General features: G+C 39.6%; 1 protein-coding gene across 1 annotated transcript in view; it reads left to right on the top strand.

Annotated features, from left to right (window-relative positions):
* Nucleotides 1-20,254, top strand: part of B4GALT5 (beta-1,4-galactosyltransferase 5) — a 164,348-nt gene that overhangs the window by 132,084 nt on the left and 12,010 nt on the right. The window contains exons 5-8 of the mRNA XM_086932629.1: nucleotides 4,372-4,488; nucleotides 5,002-5,189; nucleotides 10,418-10,540; nucleotides 19,068-19,169. Of these exons, the coding sequence (XP_086788755.1) occupies nucleotides 4,372-4,488; nucleotides 5,002-5,189; nucleotides 10,418-10,540; nucleotides 19,068-19,169 (530 nt within the window). The remainder of the gene's footprint in view (nucleotides 1-4,371; nucleotides 4,489-5,001; nucleotides 5,190-10,417; nucleotides 10,541-19,067; nucleotides 19,170-20,254) is intronic.

Raw genomic sequence — 20,254 nt, 5'->3', positions numbered from 1 at the left:
TACAAACAAAATACGTGATTATGCTCGATCGCGCCGTGGTGTTGTTAAATTAAGGTGACAAAGTGAAAAACACAATCGCATGGCGCTGGCAAACACTCACCCCGGCCGGCATCTCGATGATGTCCTAGTGAACAACCTGAACTTGGCGGACTGCTGTAAGATTTATTAGGAGCAGGTTACGCTTGTAGCGTGCACTCTAGCAGTGTGCGTGACGCGTCATGCAAGAGTCCGGAGTGAGGAAAGACTAATCCTCCCCGGGGGTGCAGGGGGGGGATAAGAAGAGGTATTGTTTCCCAGGGACTTCAGGGCGGCTATGGGATTGATTTTCATATTGGCACCGAGGTCCATGATAAGAGTAATTTTTTGAAAAAACAAAATAGTCTGCAACCAACTGGGGCCCAAGGTTATATTTAAGCATCGTAGAGAACAAGAAGTACAAATGTTATCATGCAAAGAGTATCACAACACACATCATCATGTCAGTAAACACGATACACATCATTAACTAAAACGAGGCCGCTTAATCCTAAAGGTCTGATACCCGGTGAAGAGAGGTCATACATCGAGTTATCCATGTCAAAGGGCACGCAATGTACGTATTGGATGGAGACTTTTCATATGCGAACAGTACAACAGTCCATTGTTGGCATATGCATTTTGATACAGAACCACCAATGTTATTCATTGAGGCTTGCAAAACAGACATTCAGTGGTCAATCAATCATGAATAATGAAAAAATCTATGATATATGTGCAGATGACAGAACAAATTAACCAATGAATGCAGGAAACACAAAGATGAAGAGAGTTCACATGACAGTTCTGTTTTTCATTGAGGCTTACATGCCACGCTGGAGTGGACAGTGGTGGCCATCAGTGGTTTGGGTATAAGAGGGAAAAACCATATCTTGCTGTATAGACACCACATGAAACAAGGAGATCAAGAGATTCATTGTGGTGGATCGAAGTTCATTATCTGGCTATCGTGTACTCAGACATGCCAGTTGGGCATAGCTGGTATCCTGTTCGTTAAGACCATTGATGATGGTGTCCAATCTGATTATCCATTTGGATTCTCTTATTTTCGGGTTGGATCTGATGTCACCTCTCTAGGCACCAGCTCCGCTTTTTCAAGTACAAGCCATTTCAATTGGTCCAGGGTGTGGCTATGATTGACAGTGTTCAACGAGCTGCGCTCCCTGCACCTGGTATCGTATCCTGCTTTGGTGCTGAAGTATCCTCGATTTTACCTTCCGCTGGATCTGTCCCACGTACAGCAATCCACATGGACATACAATTCCGTAGATCACATTTATGGAATTGCAGTTGGTAAATCCTTGTAGGTCAATCGTATGTTGCTTGTGTGTGAAGTTTCTTGTCTGAATAGTGGTGGCTCATGCCTTGCATTGTCTGCACTTGTGGTGGCCTTTTATCGGTGGTACGCTCCACATAGACTGAATTGTGGGGTCTTTTTCTGTCTCCAAAAATGAATGGACCACGTGGTCTTTGATGCTTTTGACTTTCCTGAATGCATGCATTGGTGGCTCAGGTTGTTTGATATCATCCGACACTAAACCCCAATGTTTATTAATCACTTTTTGATTGCGTTGCTCCTTGTAGAAAAAGTGGTCACACAAATCGGCCTCTGTAGAGAGGGATCCTTTCGGTTTCTAGGTGTCAGTAGGCCCTCCTACGGCCAGTACGGCCCTGGGGAACCCGTCTACCCTGCACCAGCTTACCCCACATATTTATTTTGAGCGTGTTCCTAGGACCTGGCTACTCAGTACTTACTGCTGGCTGGCATGGGTTAAGGTTGGGGACTAGAGTGGCACAGAAAACCAGATCGGCCCCAGCCAGCAACGGGAGTACGTCGACTGTAGACCTCACGCACAAATAATATAATAACTAAGAAAATTGAATAGGACGCAGAGAATATTTTCAGCTTGCATGTAAACCTTTCCAGTCAATTCTACACATCTCTCAATACGTACCTATCTACACCTATCCACTCATAGCTTATGAGTTTGTGGGCACTCACAAACTCCTCTGTGATCCCCGCTGCAAGGGATTGGAGGAACTCCCTTTTCAATGTGAGACACTCAAAACGTTTCAGGGGTGTAGAGGAAGGGATTCTTTGAAGTGTAAAATGTTTTCCCTGGAAGGAAAAAAGAGCAAGTAAAGCATTTGCATGTGTACAGTGGGCTGCAGTTTCCAAGTGTAGTGTTATTCCCTGCATATAACTCCTGACTGAGAAAATAGCTGATGACACTTCATTTTCCAAGCAGGGTGATTGGAAAGCAGAGGCAGGCATAGCTTTCACAGCTTACCACTGGGACAGGTTTGTGGATTCCTAACAGTTCTACGCTTTACCACCGCGCACAGGAGGACATCTACGTCTGTCAATGTACAACCTTTCTTCTCGAATTAGGCTGACTGCTCATTTTCAGATTCTGACCGAGGGAAACCCACTATTGCCTTGCTTGAGAAACTGTGTCCTATTACTAGTGTGCTGCGCATCAGACCGTGATGGGGCTCCTGTGTCACGAACCACAGTTGTGGCCATTAACTGGCAGTCATTTAGCACAAGCAAGCAGCAACGGCCCTTGGATTTGTTACCAGGGAATGCCAGCCTCTCACGCATTGACTGGCGCGGCTCGTTTTGTTGATATGCGTCTTTACCTTTAGAATCAGTGGAGGAGTCTTGTTTGCTCAGTATTCTGGGTGTGAGGTAGTATGAAAACCACATAAAGTGTACCTGGCACCGACATATCCTTTGATGCGCTTTAACATAAAATAATGCTGAGTTCTCCAAAGTCGATCCTTAAGTGTCAGATTCGTGCCAGAGTTTTAAGATAACTACATTAATCTAAATTGGGATATGCTAAAAAAAAGTCTGGCATGGATCCAGCCCTCCAGGACCCACGTTGGAGAACCCGGATCCAATGCACAGTTTTAATGAACCCATTTCTTGGCTTAAGCAAAGGGTTAAGAGTTGCGCCTCTCCCTGTCCAGCCATTCATATCTTCCTCTCCCTCTCCTTCTCCCTCTCTGCAGTACTTCATTCAAGATGTGTTCTCCCTCCCCAGCTCGCCCACCCCATTTATCTTAGAACTCTTGTCCTTCTTCCCTTTCTTATTCTGTCTGTCTATTCGCAATAATGTTCTTTCAGATAGGGATCATGAACATACTACAACTTGTTGAAAAATACAAACTTGTTTGTTCGGAAGAATGACTCCTCGAAGTCCATAACCCACAAATTCTTCTGGTGCACCAAGTGACACTTGGATGCTCAAAACGTTATTTGCATTTGTAAATTATTCATTTTGACGTGTAACATATTACCATTGTAAATTGCACTTATATTGGTGAAATATCTGTCTGGGGTGAATATTCCAATATCCAAAATATGGGGTTTGAACATGGGGTTCCTTACTGTTGAACCTAAAGAACACCTGCACATTTGCACATTTATGAATCTTTTAGTAGCTCTTGCAGGTAGATCCCCACAATGGAAATGTACACAGATTTACTGCAAGGAAAGATATGTCTTTGTCTTTGTCTTTCAAAGTTTTATATAGCGCGAACAAGATCTTTGCAGATATCAGAGCGCTTAACATAGAAGGGTACACGAGGGAACAAAGTCAAATAGGTAAATCAATAGATCACACAGTGCAGAAGGGTACATGAGGGAACAAAGTCAAATAGGTAAATCAGTAGATCATACAGTACAAATAATACAAATAGGTGGCTGCAAAGCCAATCATGTGAGTGATAAGGCAACTCATACAAATAAGTAAAGGGGTCAGTATAGTTCAAGTGTATTTAGCCATGAGGTTAGCTTTTACTTCTTTTTTAAAGAGTGTAGTGGAGGAGATAAGCCTGGTTTCGGGAGGGAGTGAGTTCCAAATCCTAGGCGCCATTCCTGAGAAAGAGCGCTTGTATGTTTTTTCCTTCCGGAATCTTCGAGGTTTCAGCAGAAGATTGTTTGTCCCTCTCGTGTTTCTGATTCCCCCAGAGATTGTCAGCTTCTGAGCAAGGTAGCCGGGCAAGTGCCTTTCCAGGGTGGGAAAGGGAAATCAGAATCTTCACATTTAATGGGGATGGAGGAGAAGGGACTTTCTCTATAGACAAATGCACACTTCCTTAGCATTTATGCATGCAGATTTCAAAGTGGAACACCCACTTGAATACATTCCGTGTATTTGACTACTCATGGGGCTCTAAACTGTCATAAATGTTCAAGTGGATGCCTGGCATGTGTTGTGAATTCAGGTAAAGAATTAAATGCACTCCAAAGGCAGGCTTAACATCTGTGAGTGTAGATCTTCAACTTATATTAAGTTTTTCTATTGTTTCTATTTTTGTGTATAGGTGGCCATTCTCATACCGTTCCGCAATCGTCACGAGCACCTGCCTGTTTTATTTAAGCATCTAATTCCAATGCTTCAAAGACAACGGTTGCAGTTTGCGTTTTACGTCATTGAGCAAGTAAGTGAAATTCAGCATTTATTGGGAGCGATCATCAGGGGTATTGCTGCACAATGCATATTTCTTAAACGTACAGTTTAGAGAGCGGTGTTGTCTCTGAAGTACACCAAACGCGCATGCAGACCTTTCTTGCGGATATAATCTTCCCTGTCTCTTTTAGTATAGACCACTGATACACATTCTGTGCTCCAATACAACATGGTTTGGCTGCACTCAAAAATACTTTCATGAAGCAATAATGCATAGGGTGGGAGCTTGCAAACTTGGCATGAATAAAGAGGTGCTCTGACCTAGACTCTATAGCTGGGTAGATTTGATTTAACAAAATCAGGACTTTTGAATAAAAGGGAGTGGTCAATCTTCGTGCTTAACCAATAAAATAGGATGGTGTGAAAGTATACAAACAAGTATAAATAGGGTATGTTGCATGAGTGCGGTTAAGTACTTTTGGTTTAATACAACACTGTACAATATTTGGTTTAATACACTTTGCAAATCTTTGATTTGTTAAAGACTGGCAACCAGCCCTTCAATCGTGCCATGCTGTTCAATGTTGGATTTGTGGAAGCGATGAAGGATATGGACTGGGACTGCATGATATTCCATGACGTGGATCACATACCGGAGAATGATCACAACTACTACGGCTGTGGGGAAATGCCCAGACACTTTGCAGCGAAACTCGACAAGTACATGTATTTGTAAGTATTTATTTTATGTTACAGGTCTGACGTAGCAGTTTAATGTCAATAATTGTGTTACTCTAAACCCATCTGTGGTTTGTATATTTTTAATTGGTCTTAGCCATTTTTTGATTTGACTGCCTGTGCCTGTGCCAACAGCCTCTTCACATGCCGTTTATGATATACTGAGCGGTGAATGGTGGACTTGGCGGTGATTATGATATAATAAACATATGGGCTCCAACCATAAATAAAGAGACCGGATTGATGCAGGCACATTGTCACAACAGGCATAATGATGGTATGGTGCTAGAAATTCTAGTGTTCAACATTACAAAAAGCTGCAGCTTAAAGATGATAAGGAACATATGGTCATATGAAGGGAAGCCTCACATTGCAAAATGGCCGCAATTTCTAATGCCGCCAGCAATGACTGGAAAGTCTCTACTTTTTGTGAACTCCACTCAGCCTCTTAAAGAGCATCGACAGCAGCTTAAACCAGACATATAGTTGCTTCTTCCCTTTTAATCAACCTTTACAAATCTATAACTGAACTTAGGAAATAGTTTCTGAAGGATGCAGTTGATGGTAAACGAAAAAATATATTCATTAACAATTGGCATAATTAAATGGATAATCATTACAAAGGGGGAATGAAAGGCTGAATGCATGTATGCAAGGGTGTCACCGGTACATCCTCCCAAAAGTCAATATCTATCAAACCGGTACCATGGCACGTGGCCAGTTTACACTGGTTCCTATTACATTCAGAAAGGGCTGCACCTTTGCCTAGGGAAATGGAGCATTGTTTTAGGGCAGAAATTAAACTTGCGCTTTACAAAAGACATATCATGCATCCAAAGGCTAGAGGGCTGCATCTATTGGTGTTTTTCCGAAAAGGGATGATAATGCCGCAGAATCCACATCCATCTTGTAATAATAACTTGTTACTGACAATTCCATATTCTCAAAAATATTAACAACTATTCCACTCTAAATTGTGAACCAGAAAGGTAATATTGGTGGTTATTCAGGGATTAAAACCCCGAATGGTTTCCTAGCAGCTAGTGATGCTGCAGTGTTCCAAAATACACTATTCATAACTTTCTTCATATATCTGGAAAATACATTTGGTGGCATAGGATGGCCTGATTATAGTATTGCTGGAAGAACTTGCAATCTCAGATCATTTTGAAAATTGCAACAGTCATTCTATGTACACTGCTAAGGAGACTAAGGGTCTGATTTAGACTGTGGCAGATGGATTAAGACGGATATTCCTGTCTGCTGTATTGCAAGTGTAATTGAATATAATGCACTTGTAATGCAGCGTATGGGATATCCATCATATTTGTGACAGGGTAACACATCCACCAAAGTTTAAATCAAGCCCCAAGTGCAGAAGCAGCACCAAATGCTCCCAGGATGCCCATTTTATCCACCTCCCCTTATAGTTTGCCTTGTGTTAAAAATCTTTGCAATTTGGTATTGCAATGTGGTCTTACCGAGACATTCCGCACACATACACATTTATTTATTTATTTATGCGTTTTTATATAGCGCGAACTTTACTCGAAGGTGTCGGAGCGCTTCACAATAGGAACAGTACTGATCAGATTCCCACAGTTTCCAAATCTATTTTTAAATATTTCCTTAAGTTATTGGATATTGAAAATCGCTCAGGATCAGTAGTTAGTATAGTATATTGCTACTATATAAATGAACAGTGTCGTGTACGCAGGTGTCATATTTAAAGTTTGGTTCCTAACATAGGAAGCATGATTCATGAGATTCCTCTGGCTCAAGATGAACCTTAGAATTCAAAGCAAATATCACAGCTTAGCCGACTTCCTGGGAAAAAGAGCAATAAGAGATGCTCATTTAGAAATGGTACAAAGCTAATGTATCTACGAGATTGTGATCAAACGGTGCCAGTGGTTTTGGATGTGGATAGTAGGTGCCCACTTACAGGCTGTGTAAGGCAATCAAATTCAACCACAAAATGAGAATGACTTTCACTGGAAACATGATGCATTAGCTATGTAATATTGGAAGGATGCAAAGGGTAAATTCCAAACATGGCGACGGTGGAAAGGAGGATTATCTGAATCTGGAAGATCGGTGATTAATGTCCATGGTATAATTTTAAGTTTAACTAAGAGAAATACTGTCTTACAGCAGGCAGCTTAAATGCCTCCTTTCATTGCTTTCAAAATAAACGGTTGACTACTTCTACTAATTCCATACATATCAGATGATTGTCCAATATCACTTAACATGTACTACTTCCACTGACACAATTGATCTTAATCTTTTTTTGTTCTGATAGTTTTTTACCACTGTTCCTAAAAAGAAAGGCAGCAACAACGTCGGGTCACTTTTTTGATAGAAACTTCTGATCACATGCTTCAATATTTAGAATTACTAAAGTAGTCACGTAATTAAGAATCAGTGGAGTTACCCATTTGAGACTAATCATATTAGGTTGTAACAACGTCAAATAAGAAACAACTTTGCCAAGGCCAATACATTTGACCTTGGCAAGCCAGCATTATTATAATATTTCTTTTACAAACGTATGCAATAGGTATAAAAGTGTAAAAGTAATACAAAAATGAGTAAAACTTCCAAGTATCTCCCAAAAAAGTAAATAAAAATGACCATCGCAAAAATAAAAAATGAAAGTTCAGCAGGGATAGGCCATGCTCTAAAATAGGTTTTTTGTAGGTGGAATGGTACAAGTGTAAGGCAAAAGGCCTATAACTGAGACGCTGAGAAGTTTTCACTGGCTCCCTATCAGGAACAGAATAAAATTCAAGACACTGTGCATTGTCTATAAATCGTTTCATCTCCAAGCACCTCAGTTCCTGATAAACCATCTTGTCCCATATACTCCTTCTCGGACACTCCGTTCAGCCAAACTGAACGATTTGGTTATACCACGAACTAAGTTGGTTAACTGGGGAGACAGACGTTTCCTAGTTGCCGCCCCAAAACTGTGGAACACACTCCCGCAATCCATAAGATCCAGCCCAAATCTTATGTCCTTCAGAAAGAAACTAAAGACATGGCTATTCAACCTCTAACCTCGTAAGACCGCACAGGAGAGTATACAAAGTACAGCGCCGAGACGCCTGCGGGCAATTGTTCGCGCTTAACAAATGTTAAAAATAAATAAATAAATAAATGCAATAATTCACAGCAAAGCGAGCCAATGACTGTCCATTTACCTCACACTGTAGCCTGTGAGGGATGAAAGCACAATGTGAATGTCACTTAAACAGACAAGTGGATGAAAAGTGTTGGCCGTAAGCCCCTATGTGTATATAGCAGTATATTTTTCATTGTAATGTTTTTAGGAAACATGAGCCTGGCATGACATCTATAGCTGTCTCTTAGCCAGACATAAAAATGTAGTGGGCTTCTCCCTTTTGTGCATTTGGTCTCTTGATTAGTGTACTGTCCCGCTGCTCCTCCTGTCTTTGCATCCAAAACACCATTGGCCTGTCAGAGAATTTGAAATCCACATCTTTCATATTGAAGTTGTGACTGCTGTCATTGCCTAACAATTACATTTAAGTCAGCAGTTGAACACATTTTATGTCTAGTTGGTAGCTCAAATTTAAATAGTGTTACACTCGCCCCACATGGATGTCAAGTTGCTTAATCCCTTCGATGCTCATGACGGAACGGTTCCGTCATAGCCCTTTGGCTCATTAGAACGTTCAGCACAGCGCAGGAATCTGCGCAGCGCTCATGTGGTTAATCATGATGTTGCTCACAAATTTCAAATATGAGTTTACCGGAGAACAATCCTCAAACATTTTTATATCTTCATCTTTAGCTTGTTCGCTCCATGAGCACTACTTTGATCATGTTGCTTCTGAAAAAACATGGATAACTTGAAAGGGGACCTTAATCTATTGACTGGAAGAATGTTTGCCTTTGAGCAGCTAATTTCAAGCATGTATGGTGAAGTACTTGCCATAGGTTTTCTACAGCTGTGCCAACTTCATTACCAACATTTCCAGTAGAATTTCATATCAGTTGGTAGCAATGGTTATACAGCCTTTTACTGTGACCTCTACTATCATTGTTTTGTGTACAGGTAGATTTCCACAGTGCAGTCCATATTAGTACTTGAATTCAGAAAGAGTACAAGTGGAAGAACTCTCCAGTTTGAGTAACCATGCAGTTTGATATTATTCTTCAGTTGTATTCTAACATTTGTGCATGGAGATCATTGTGGAAGATTCCAGGGTGATTCGGCCAAGCAAAAGGAACAATATATAGGTTTTGCCTCCTTGTTTTAGCTAATGGCTCTATGAATAAATCAAACAGAAATATGAAAAAAACATCTTGCATTGTCCCACATCCAATATTGTATTGGGTTGTTAGTTTGTGGTTGACCAGAATTCTTGTCTTGGGCCTACCCTAATAAGACTTTATTTCCTAAATAAAACTCTGTTGAAATGGCCAAAAGAAAAAAGACGAAATGCCTTTGATGATGATGAATGATGCAAAGGCACGATGAAATCCCTTTGCAGTCACAAAAACAGACTAACAAGGCTGTATATTTTTAAAGAAAGTTTTATATTATTTTGGTAATTTTGTTTTTAAAGCAAAATATTTGCAAATACCTCCAATTCATTTACTGGAACAGTGAGAATAATTTTGTGGAATTAGGGAATAGCCCAGTTAAAAACAAATGTGTCCATAAAATGCCTTAAGAATTGATTTCTCATTTTAGTTATTCTCCGAGATGGAGATCCACCACCTGTGTCAATATTAGTTCATGAACAAGTCAAAATAATTAATTGCCAGCATAAAGCCTTTTTGGCCTACATACATTTAATTTTCTATTACAGTATTTCATCTGTTGGTATGCATTTATGACTAAATCTTTACATCTGTCAAATACTGTAAAACTGCAGTTCATGTAAAAAACTTGAGGCACTTTTTCTGTATGTAGGGGACATAAGCGTATAAACATATGCAAATTCGGTCCTTTGAAAACATGTATGCATTACTTTCCTTTTCGTTTTGAGAGAACATAGGCTTTGGTGTTTTGTCCTTTTCTATAATAAAAACATGATGGAAGAGCTTTTTTCCTGAATTTTTAAGCTTTAATCTTTAATAGTTGAATACTATCAACACTGGCCTCATAATAATTGCATGAATTGTTCCAATATCAAAACAGAAGAGCTCTCGTGTCATTGCTTATTTTCTCTTTTGTCTTTGCTCAGACTTCCGTATGCAGAATTCTTTGGTGGTGTGAGTGGTTTAACAGTTGAACAGTACCGGAAGATTAACGGCTTTCCTAATGCCTTTTGGGGATGGGGTGGTGAAGATGACGATCTTTGGCACAGGTAGTGTATATTCATTCATAATAAAATTGTACAACTTTCATGTGTAGTTACGCTATAAGTCAATTTGAGTATTTTCTTTCTTTAAAAAAACCAAACTATTTATGACTGATTTCTAGAATTTATCGGAATGGTCGCTGATGTACTTTGTGAAAAAGTTTATAATAACTGTCGATTTGGAGGAAGGATTACATAACTAGTTTATAGCGTCAGTGAAATTGAGTTTTTTCTAGATAACTATAGTAGTCCCACCACTTATAATGTATGCAAATGATTATAGAAATGGCAGACTTTGCATTCACCAATCACTACTCCATAATCATTTGCAAGGATTGTCAGAAGTTGCCATGATTTGCTCTCAATGAATACACTGGACTGGAGCTAACCCCTATAGTTGATCAATTTGTTTAAAACAGAATGTCTCTTCTGCTCCCCTCCTTCCTGACCAGTGGATGAAGCGGGCACGATTGTTTAGATCCATGTAACCTCCCACCAGTAAGTAAGCAGGATGTTACTTGCCATATCAGATATGTGACTCACAGACTGTTAAGAACTTGAGGTTAACTCTTTGGAGCAATGTTAGGATAGCAAAGTTGACAAAAATAAGATAGGCCCAAGCAGATGTGGGCTAGCTGTGGTCGTTCTGAGCAACCTGATTGTTTGCCACTTTCAAGTGATTAATCTTAAATTCAGAGTAGTGACAGGTACTATTTATTTGACCACCTAAGCTCTCATGGATTGTGGGACGCATCTATTGACAACTTCGCTGTAATCCACATTTTGGGGAACATTTTCTGTAAGTGTTGAATTAAATGATGAGCATCAAGCACCATGGAGCCATTTTAGGAGATTACCATTTATTAGCCATTCAGGAAGGTAGGCAAACTGACTCCTTTATTTCGGAGTCGCCTTGAAGCATTGAGAGTATATTCGCCTACTCAAAAAATGGGCCAAAGCAATGGCTGGATTCATATAACAGATATGCTTACTTCACACTTTACTTAGAATTTCTTTTCTGGATCCACCATGGCCATATTTAATTTCAGCTGCATTATGGGAGTGAATGGGTAATTCTATCAGTGGTCTGGACACTTCTCAAAAAGAAATTAGAGAAAACTCTTATAATAAGCAATGGAACCATTCTCGTTTGAGGCATTTAAATTGTTTAATGTTTAAATCTGTACAATACCAGCCTAAAAATTGGTAGGTGACAAGTTATCACCAATTCAAAAGATTATAGTTTGGGGAAAAACACTTGTCTCAAAATTGATAAACAAAATGTGAGCTTGAGGAAAAAACATACTCTTTTCAGGACTGCTTTAGAGGAGACCTCAATGTACATAGAACCCATCTTCATTCTGCTACAGTAAAGTAGAACTCTTAATGAAGCAGGAAAGGGATGGCATAAATGCAACAAACTACATAGCAGCAACTAAATCGCATCATTTTAATTCAAGGGTCAAAAAGGATCTAACATATATTTTATACCCTCTATGTATTCCAGGACATCCAGAAAGTTATTAACTGCACAGAAGACATAAAAAAATATTATATTGGCGAAGGGCCAAATAATTGGAAGCAACTAAAACCATCACAACATACGAGGAGACATCTTAGGCACCTTCCTCTGTATACCCGTCCTCCACCCTTAAGAGCACAGCTTTTTAATGAACCAAGGTGTTTAAAATTACAGAATGAGGCCAGAATTATGTTATTCTTGGTCTAGTAGGAGGCTGCCCTTCATTTCTTGTGGATGAAATGTTCTCCTCAATATCCTAAGTGGTCTCTCTCAGACAGCAAATTGCTCAATATTTGAAGTCCGAGTCCATGACTTCATAAAGCAGCATGGCCATTCATACCCACAGAAACCTAGAACTTTCAAGTAGTAAATTCTTTTAATCTTTGAAAAGATCCAAGGAGGCTTGTAATTGAACTTCATGAAAGAGTTTAATACAAGAATAGGAGTTGAAGCACAGCACATCAGTACAGGTTCAGATACAGATCATATAATACAGTTGGTCTGGAATCTGGAACCCAGGATGTAAGATGCAGGCACGCATCATACATTCCAGGCAGCAGACCCAGACAGGAAAAGGCAAGGGGAACAGAATAAAGCAGTATAAATGTACAACAGAATGCAACACATCTTACCCCTAAAAAAAAAGAAAGATGGGAGCACATTAATCTAAATATCTGCTGGGAACATTCTTTTGTCTATTGCAAGCCTTAACTCTGGAAGCAACAGAAGAATCTACATGAACAGCATTGGGAGAAGACATAGCGGGAAAAACATCAGATCTCCTTTGGCAGTAATCAAGAGCAGAAGAAGGAGAGCTACGTACATTTTCAACATTGTAATACTTAGCCACTCTGCGGACATTCCAGACTCTACCATCTTGCGTGACAACGCTATTTTTGAAAACTTTAACAATTTTGATAGGAGGGTAAAATTTAGAAAAACCCTTGACTAGAAAACCAGGTTTTTTAATTCGCACCCATTCCCCCACCACAAAATCACTATCTTTGGTTTTCATTTTGGAATCAAACAGGGTTTTCATTTGTAGTTGTTTGTTTTCAACCCGTTTGGCAACAGCAGCAAGGTCCAAAGCAGAGTGATTTACATCAAGTTTTTTAATCCACCAGGGACATATATCAGAAGGAGGCTCCCTACCCTTAAGGAGTCTGAAGGGACTAACGCCAGTAACAGAATGAGGGGTGATGCGATATGTCCACAACCTTTTCCTCACAAGATCCAACCAACCATCATCCGAAGTCTGCACATCATTCAAACAATCCTTAAGGACACGGTTAAAGCGTTCAACTTGGCCGTTTTCCCTAGGCTCATACAGAGAGGTGGTGTAATGTTTGATGCCACATGTACTGAGGAATTTCTCAAAATCAGCCGAAACAAGCTGAACCCCATTATCTGTGACACAGGTTTCAGGAAATCCCTCTCTAGCAAAGACTTCTTTAAGAAAAAGAATAACCGAGTGGGAAGAAACAGTACTGACAAACTTTACTTCGGGCCACTTGGAGTGGTAGTCCACCAGAACTAAAGCATAACGAGCATTGTAAGGCAACTGTTTAAATGGGCCAGATATATCAAATCCTACCTTCTGCCAGGGAAAGGTGGGCCAGGACACAGGCTTGAGGGGAGCTGAGGTCACATGAAGCATTTTATCACTGTTAACACAATGCGAACAATCTCTTACAAGCCTATCAACCATTTTGTCCACTCCCGGCCACCAAAAGCTCTCTCTAATCAGACGTTTCATTGATGACATGCCAATGTGACTCTGATGAGCGAGAAGCAGAATCTTCTCTTGTAAGGATTGGGGCGGAATTAATTTACCAGCCTTGAAAAGTAGACCAGAAAATTCTTCAATTTCCGATGAAACTTGGCAAAAAGGAGCTATATCCGGAGAAACACCCCTACAGGGTGGCCAACCATTCCTAACAAAATCAAAAAGATGTTGACAAACCACATCCTTGCCAAGTTCAACAACCCATTCTTCTTCCGACAAAGAAATGAACTCCTTTGAAACACAATCTCCAACTGAGGCAACAACATCGATGTCATTATCCACCTTTGGAGAATCCTCACAAGGGAACCTTGAAAGAAAATCTGCAGTCACATTACACTTACCAGGAACATACACAATCTCAAAATCATACTCCTGAAGGCGTGAAGACAAACGGGCTATGCGCGCTGTGGAGTTCCATCCGCCTCCAGGAGATAAAATCCCAACCAAAGGTTTATGATCTGTACATAGTACAAATCGATTGCCCCAAACATAATTCCTGAAGTGTTCAACAGCCCAAATGCAGGCCAGAAGTTCCTTTTCAATTACGGAGTACCTTCTCTCCGTAGGAGACAATGTCCTCGAGGAAAAGGCAACACACTACTCATCCTTACCCGATGACTGACTTAACACACTACCAATGCCATAAAGACTAGCATCGACTGTAATAATGCATTTTATGTCAACACAAAAAGACTTCAAAGTAGGAGCATTAACAATTTCCTCTTTGATTTGTTTAAAAGCTTGTTCCTGCTTCTCAGACCAAATAAATTTGGCTTAATTCCTAGTTAGTTCTCTAAGGGGCTCCATTTTGCTTGCAAAATTTTGGATAAATTTGCTATAATATTCGCAAAGCCCTGCAAAAGAAAGCAATTTTTCCTTATTGTCCGGGGAAGGAGCCTTAACAATAGCATCCACAAGATTCTTTTTTGGTACAACTCCATCCCCTGAAAGTGAATGACCTAAATAGTCTACTGTTTTGCAAAAAAACTTGCACTTACTAGCTTTGATAGTCAAACCAAACTTCTCCAACCTGGAGCAAACCTCCCTAAGGTGAGTATCATGCTCAGAGACATTTTTAGAAAAAACAAGAATATCATCCTGAAAGCATTTGACGTAGACATTCAGGTCCTTGAATATGTGATACATTGCCCTCTGGAAAACAGAAGCGGCCGACGCTAGGCCGAAAGGCATTCTTTTAAATTGAAACAGTCCGTGGGGAGTGATGAAAGCGGTGAAGTGCTTTGAGTCTTCCGTGAGCTCTATCTGGTGATATGCAGACCTAAGATCTAATGTGGAAAACACACAGGCTCCATCAAGCATGCACAACATTTCATTTATGTTAGGTAATGGGTGACAGTCTATGACCAAACATTTATTTAACGCTCTCAGGTCTACACACAACCTAATAGTTTTGTCAGGTTTAATCGCCAAAACAATAGGCGAAACCCATTCAGAGGATTCTACCTCCTCGATGACACCATCCTTGACCATGTTGTCGGGCATGACTCTGAGCTCCTCCCTGACACTAATGGGAACACCTCTTAACTTCTGCCTCAGAGGCACAGTATTCGGTTTGACTTTGATTTTGTGCGTAAAACCATTCAACATCCCCAGTTTTTCAGAAAAGACATTGGGAAAGGAGTTAGATATCTCTTTAGACATAGATGCTATGTCATAGTCCCCATCAGATATAGCTAGTACACACACAGGATCTTTCAACCTAGGGTTCAAAGAGATCCCCAACTTAGCTTGATCCCGCCAACCTAGTACATTTACACCTTTGGATGCTACATACATCTTAATAATTGCAGAATTGTTTTTTTACAATAATAGGGACTTCTTTAAAACCTATAAAACTGATCTTGGAAGTGTCAAAATTATAAGCATCAATATCTGGTTCACACAAAGAATTTACATCAATCAGATTCCCAAATGACTCCACACAATAATCACGAGTAATTATAGTCCACGGAGAACAGGAGTCCACCATGAGTTCAAGAGTTTTACCCAGGATGTTCACTAGACTCTTTGGAGATGGTAGACTATCTGCTAGTGTCATATCAAACGAGGTTTGTATAGAAATTACGATACCAGATTCTCTAACCGAAGAATCATTACTCTCTCTCTCCGCAACGTAAGATACATTACTATTGGTACGTCCGGGAGTATTAGAAGAAGGCTTCTTGTAATCGCTAATAGGCTTAACAGAAGTTTTACAATATTTAGAAAAGTGTCCAGTGCGATTACATTTATTACATTGTCTATTCAAAGCGGGACACTGTGGAAAAGAAGCTATGTGATCTGGACTTCCACATCTAAAGCAGTAAAACTGTTTACCTTTGCCATCATATTTATTAGAACTTTGCGTTTTCACATTTACTGTGCTAACCTCACCAGTAGATGTGGAAGGAGTAGTATGAACAGAAGCTTTGTCTAAGGATTTAATCCACTTGTCAGATTGTTCTAAAGCTTTAGCTGTACTAATAGCAGTCTCTAGACTTGGATCCCCTAAAATCCATAACTGCTCTTGTACCTTCTTGTTCTTTACATGCACTACAATTTGATCTCTAATCATTTCGTCAGTTATTAGACCAAAATTGCAATGGAGGGAAAGTGCACGTAAAGCAGTTAAGAAATCGTCAAAACACTCATTCTCCTCTTGTACCCTGGTATAAAATTTGAACCTATTTAAGGCTACACTGGTTACTGGTTTAAACCTTCCCTCTATTCTTTGCACAGCCTCATCATAAACATTTGAATCACCTCCAGACCTCACAGGAGGTAAAGTTCTAAAGACAAGTTGTCCTTCTGACCCAAGACAATGTAAAAAAATGTTCTTTTTCCTTTCCGCTGACATCCTCTCACCATCCATAGCCTTACGGTAAGTAAAAAACTCTTCCTTCCATCTGGTCCAAGGGATGGGCGGGTCTCCTTTGGTTTGTAAAAATTTTGAAGGTGGGTCGAATTGCATACTGGCTAGCAAAGTAGAGGTACTCTTTTTTAAAAAAAAAAACAGTTTCTCAAAAGTGATAGCTTACACAAAAATGAATGAAGCAAAGTAAAATACAACGCTTTACTTTTCTGTAGTAGGATAGTAGTCAAGTATTTGAAAAGAAAGAGAAATCCTTTAATTCTTCTTTCCTTTAAAACGAACGTAATTTTTGTAAAAGTACTTGAAAATTGAAGAACAGCGAAGATATCGTCTATCCGATCTACCGGCGTGTAATTATAGTTGTTTTTACCTTCCGGCGTGTGAATTCTGATCCGGACTGCATAAACATCGACTTCTCAGCCTCTCAGCGTCTCCGGTAAACTGTGTATCCTGTTGCTATGGATACACAAGATGGCGCTGAGACGTGCAGCGTTGTGACGGCAGAGACGTGTCACGTGATGACGATGACGCAGCGCGTGATGATGACGCAGCGCGTGTTGACTTGTCTCGAGCTTGCCGACAGCCTCGCGCAGTGCACACAAATATCGGAAAAGGCTCAAAATTAGATAAAAAGAGTTCTTTACATCACCCATCCGCCGGAGTAGGAGCGCTGGAAACACCAGGATAAGCGCCACACACGAAGGTAGAAACGGTGATTTTCAAGTACTACTTGTCGTTTTCTTTTTCTGTTGATAAGCAGGAAAAGTTTTGAAAATATTTATAAGAACACTGGTAGGTCGTAAATCTCCGCAATTACGACGTAGAAGGATTATTCAGAGTTATCTTGAAGAAAGAGAGGATGAAAAGTAGTTTCAGGTTTTCTTCTTTTGTCATCCAGTCTCAAAAATTAAAATTTCTGCTCCTGTGCTTCAAGGAAAGTGGCAGAAATAGCAGGGTTTACCTCGTCGCCAATGAAAAGATCCAAGGAGGCTTGTAATTGAACTTCATGAAAGAGTTTAATACAAGAATAGGAGTTGAAGCACAGCACATCAGTACAGGTTCAGATACAGATCATATAATACAGTTGGTCTGGAATCTGGAACCCAGGATGTAAGATGCAGGCACGCATCATACATTCCAGGCAGCAGACCCAGACAGGGAAAGGCAAGGGGAACAGAATAAAGCAGTATAAATGTACAACAGAATGCAACAATCTTCTATCTGCAGTATGTAGACTTCCCATTACAGTTGGATCAACCTCAAATGCATTCATTCCTTCCTCCCTGAACTTTAAGTATTCCGATATGGCTTGACTTACTTTTTGTTAGAGTGAATTGACACATTTTCAAAATTTACAGAACACGTAAAATTCAGATTGAGAAACTAGAGGCATCAAGTTCTTTTGTTCATAGGTTCTATAGCATAGCATTATCACCAGCTACTAATAGGAAATCCACTGTATGGTACTTATTTGCTATATTGTAATTATTTTAAGTGATGAAATAGCGGAATTGGAAAGTCAGATTATCAAGTTTGAGAGTATGTTTTTTGTTACAGATTGTGTATCTCTCAATAAGAAACAAAATTATGTAAATCAATTAAAAGTTAATTTATTATGTGTTTTGTGGTGAAATAAAAACGCGGCTGCTGAATAACAATGCCAGATTTCAGATCTGATATTAAAGGGTGTAATTCCACTTGACTTAAAGGAAATGTGTCACCGACTTTGTGAAATTATGACCTAGATGAAGTCCTATAAATGAAGTAATATGAAAATTTACTATTATTTCAATAATGTACTCAAAGGGTTCCGTCAAGTTCAAAACTCAATGGAGTTTTAGATGTGTAAAAATTAACGTACCCGAGGGATTTGGTAGGCAAAAAAATGCTACATCAGTAATATGATGGCTAAGGAGCAAGTACCCGAATTTCAAATGGTATCATTAAAAACATAATGTTTGAATTTGTTTTGTTAAAATTTAAATAGTTGCAAATGAGCTTCGTAAACCAAACTCCAAGTAACTTTGAATTAAATGATGTTGCATAGACGTATTCACATGCAGGCTTCTGATTTGTTTTCATGCACAACATTCACCATTCCGCCTATGTTTTTTTTGGAAGTATGTCATTATTTTGATCTATTTTTTCAGCTAATCAACTTACCAGTCTCTAAACAAAGTGCTCAGTGTAACATGAACAGTGTTTTGTTCAAATCTGTGTGTGGGACTCTCTTATATTCATTGACACCCTTGTTCAATACATAATTCTAAACAACTGACTTTTATGTAAATATACAAACTCTTAGTTTTTATGCAGATTTACATGCTCAATTAACCGCATCTTTCCTTTTCAGGGTGAAGTATGCTGGCTACTCAGTGACACGACCAAGAGGAGACCTAGGGAAGTACAAATCAATTCCTCACCACCATAGAGGGGAGGTTCAGTTCTTGGGAAGGTAGGTTTTATGGAAAACTGTTTACTATTATATTTGCTGTTAGGGTTGTTATGTATCTTGCCTTTTAGAAAAGTAGTTATAGATGTAAGCTTGTCTGTGCTGTGGCTTCTCTGCAATGCATTTGTTACTTTATTCTGAATTAATTGTATTTGGTTAACCAGTTGTCTGCCGCATTAATTCACATGGAATTATTAGTCTAATTGATTTCAAATGTATAGGTTATTAGACTACTATTACATTGATAACATTGATATAGCTCTTTATACCCACGCTTATAAGTGTGAAGAGTTTGGTATGAAGTACTGGACACAATATTACTACCCGTGGAAAGAAACTGAATTTTGCATCTCTCTAAATCAACAATGGGAACAATGATTTTCACGGAATGGTTCTGAGTGTCTTAAACAATGGGGGCGTTAATAAAGATGCTTCTCACAGACAAGCTACAAAATGGGAGTTAACTTGTTTGCAAATGGTGAAGTTAGCAAATATTGCATGGAATCTATGGCCTTTTTTCCTCCTGTTTTTTTCAAGATCCCCCCTCAAACCACGACTGCCCCACAGGACCACCAGTTAAGGGGTTAAAGGTGGCTATGGCACATATGATAGGCAGTGGATGTCTTCTGACAAACTCGTGTGCACCCTACTAACAAACCTACACATGATGCCTGCCATCCAGCCTCTCTCTGCCATACCTCCAGCCCCAAATATTATCCTCCTTGAAATATAGAAGGAAATCTAGAATGGGTTGTGCCAACCTATCTTGCATCTACCAAGTCCAATATCCCCTACCTTCTTAAAGACTATTCCAACCTCACTTTCTATACAGTAAATTACTACAGGCTCCTTGTGCTTTGCTCCTCATAAACTTCAGGAGAGTAGAAAGTAACTACTGTACATGGACACTGTTGTGTCAGAATGACATGACTACTTGTTGCTTGATCTGTGTTTAACTGAGTGCACGGTAATGTTGGGCCTCTTGGTTCTCTAGGTTGCAATATCAGAGTAAAGGTAGTGTTGAGAAGCGGTGAGTATATAGATATTTTCTGGATGAAATCTTGTCTGATTCAGCACTTGAAAAGGGG

Source organism: Lissotriton vulgaris, chromosome 7 (genome assembly GCF_964263255.1).
Source record: "Lissotriton vulgaris chromosome 7, aLisVul1.2, whole genome shotgun sequence".
NCBI classification, from domain to species: domain Eukaryota; kingdom Metazoa; phylum Chordata; class Amphibia; order Caudata; family Salamandridae; genus Lissotriton; species Lissotriton vulgaris.
This window is presented reverse-complemented; position numbering and strand designations above follow the sequence as displayed.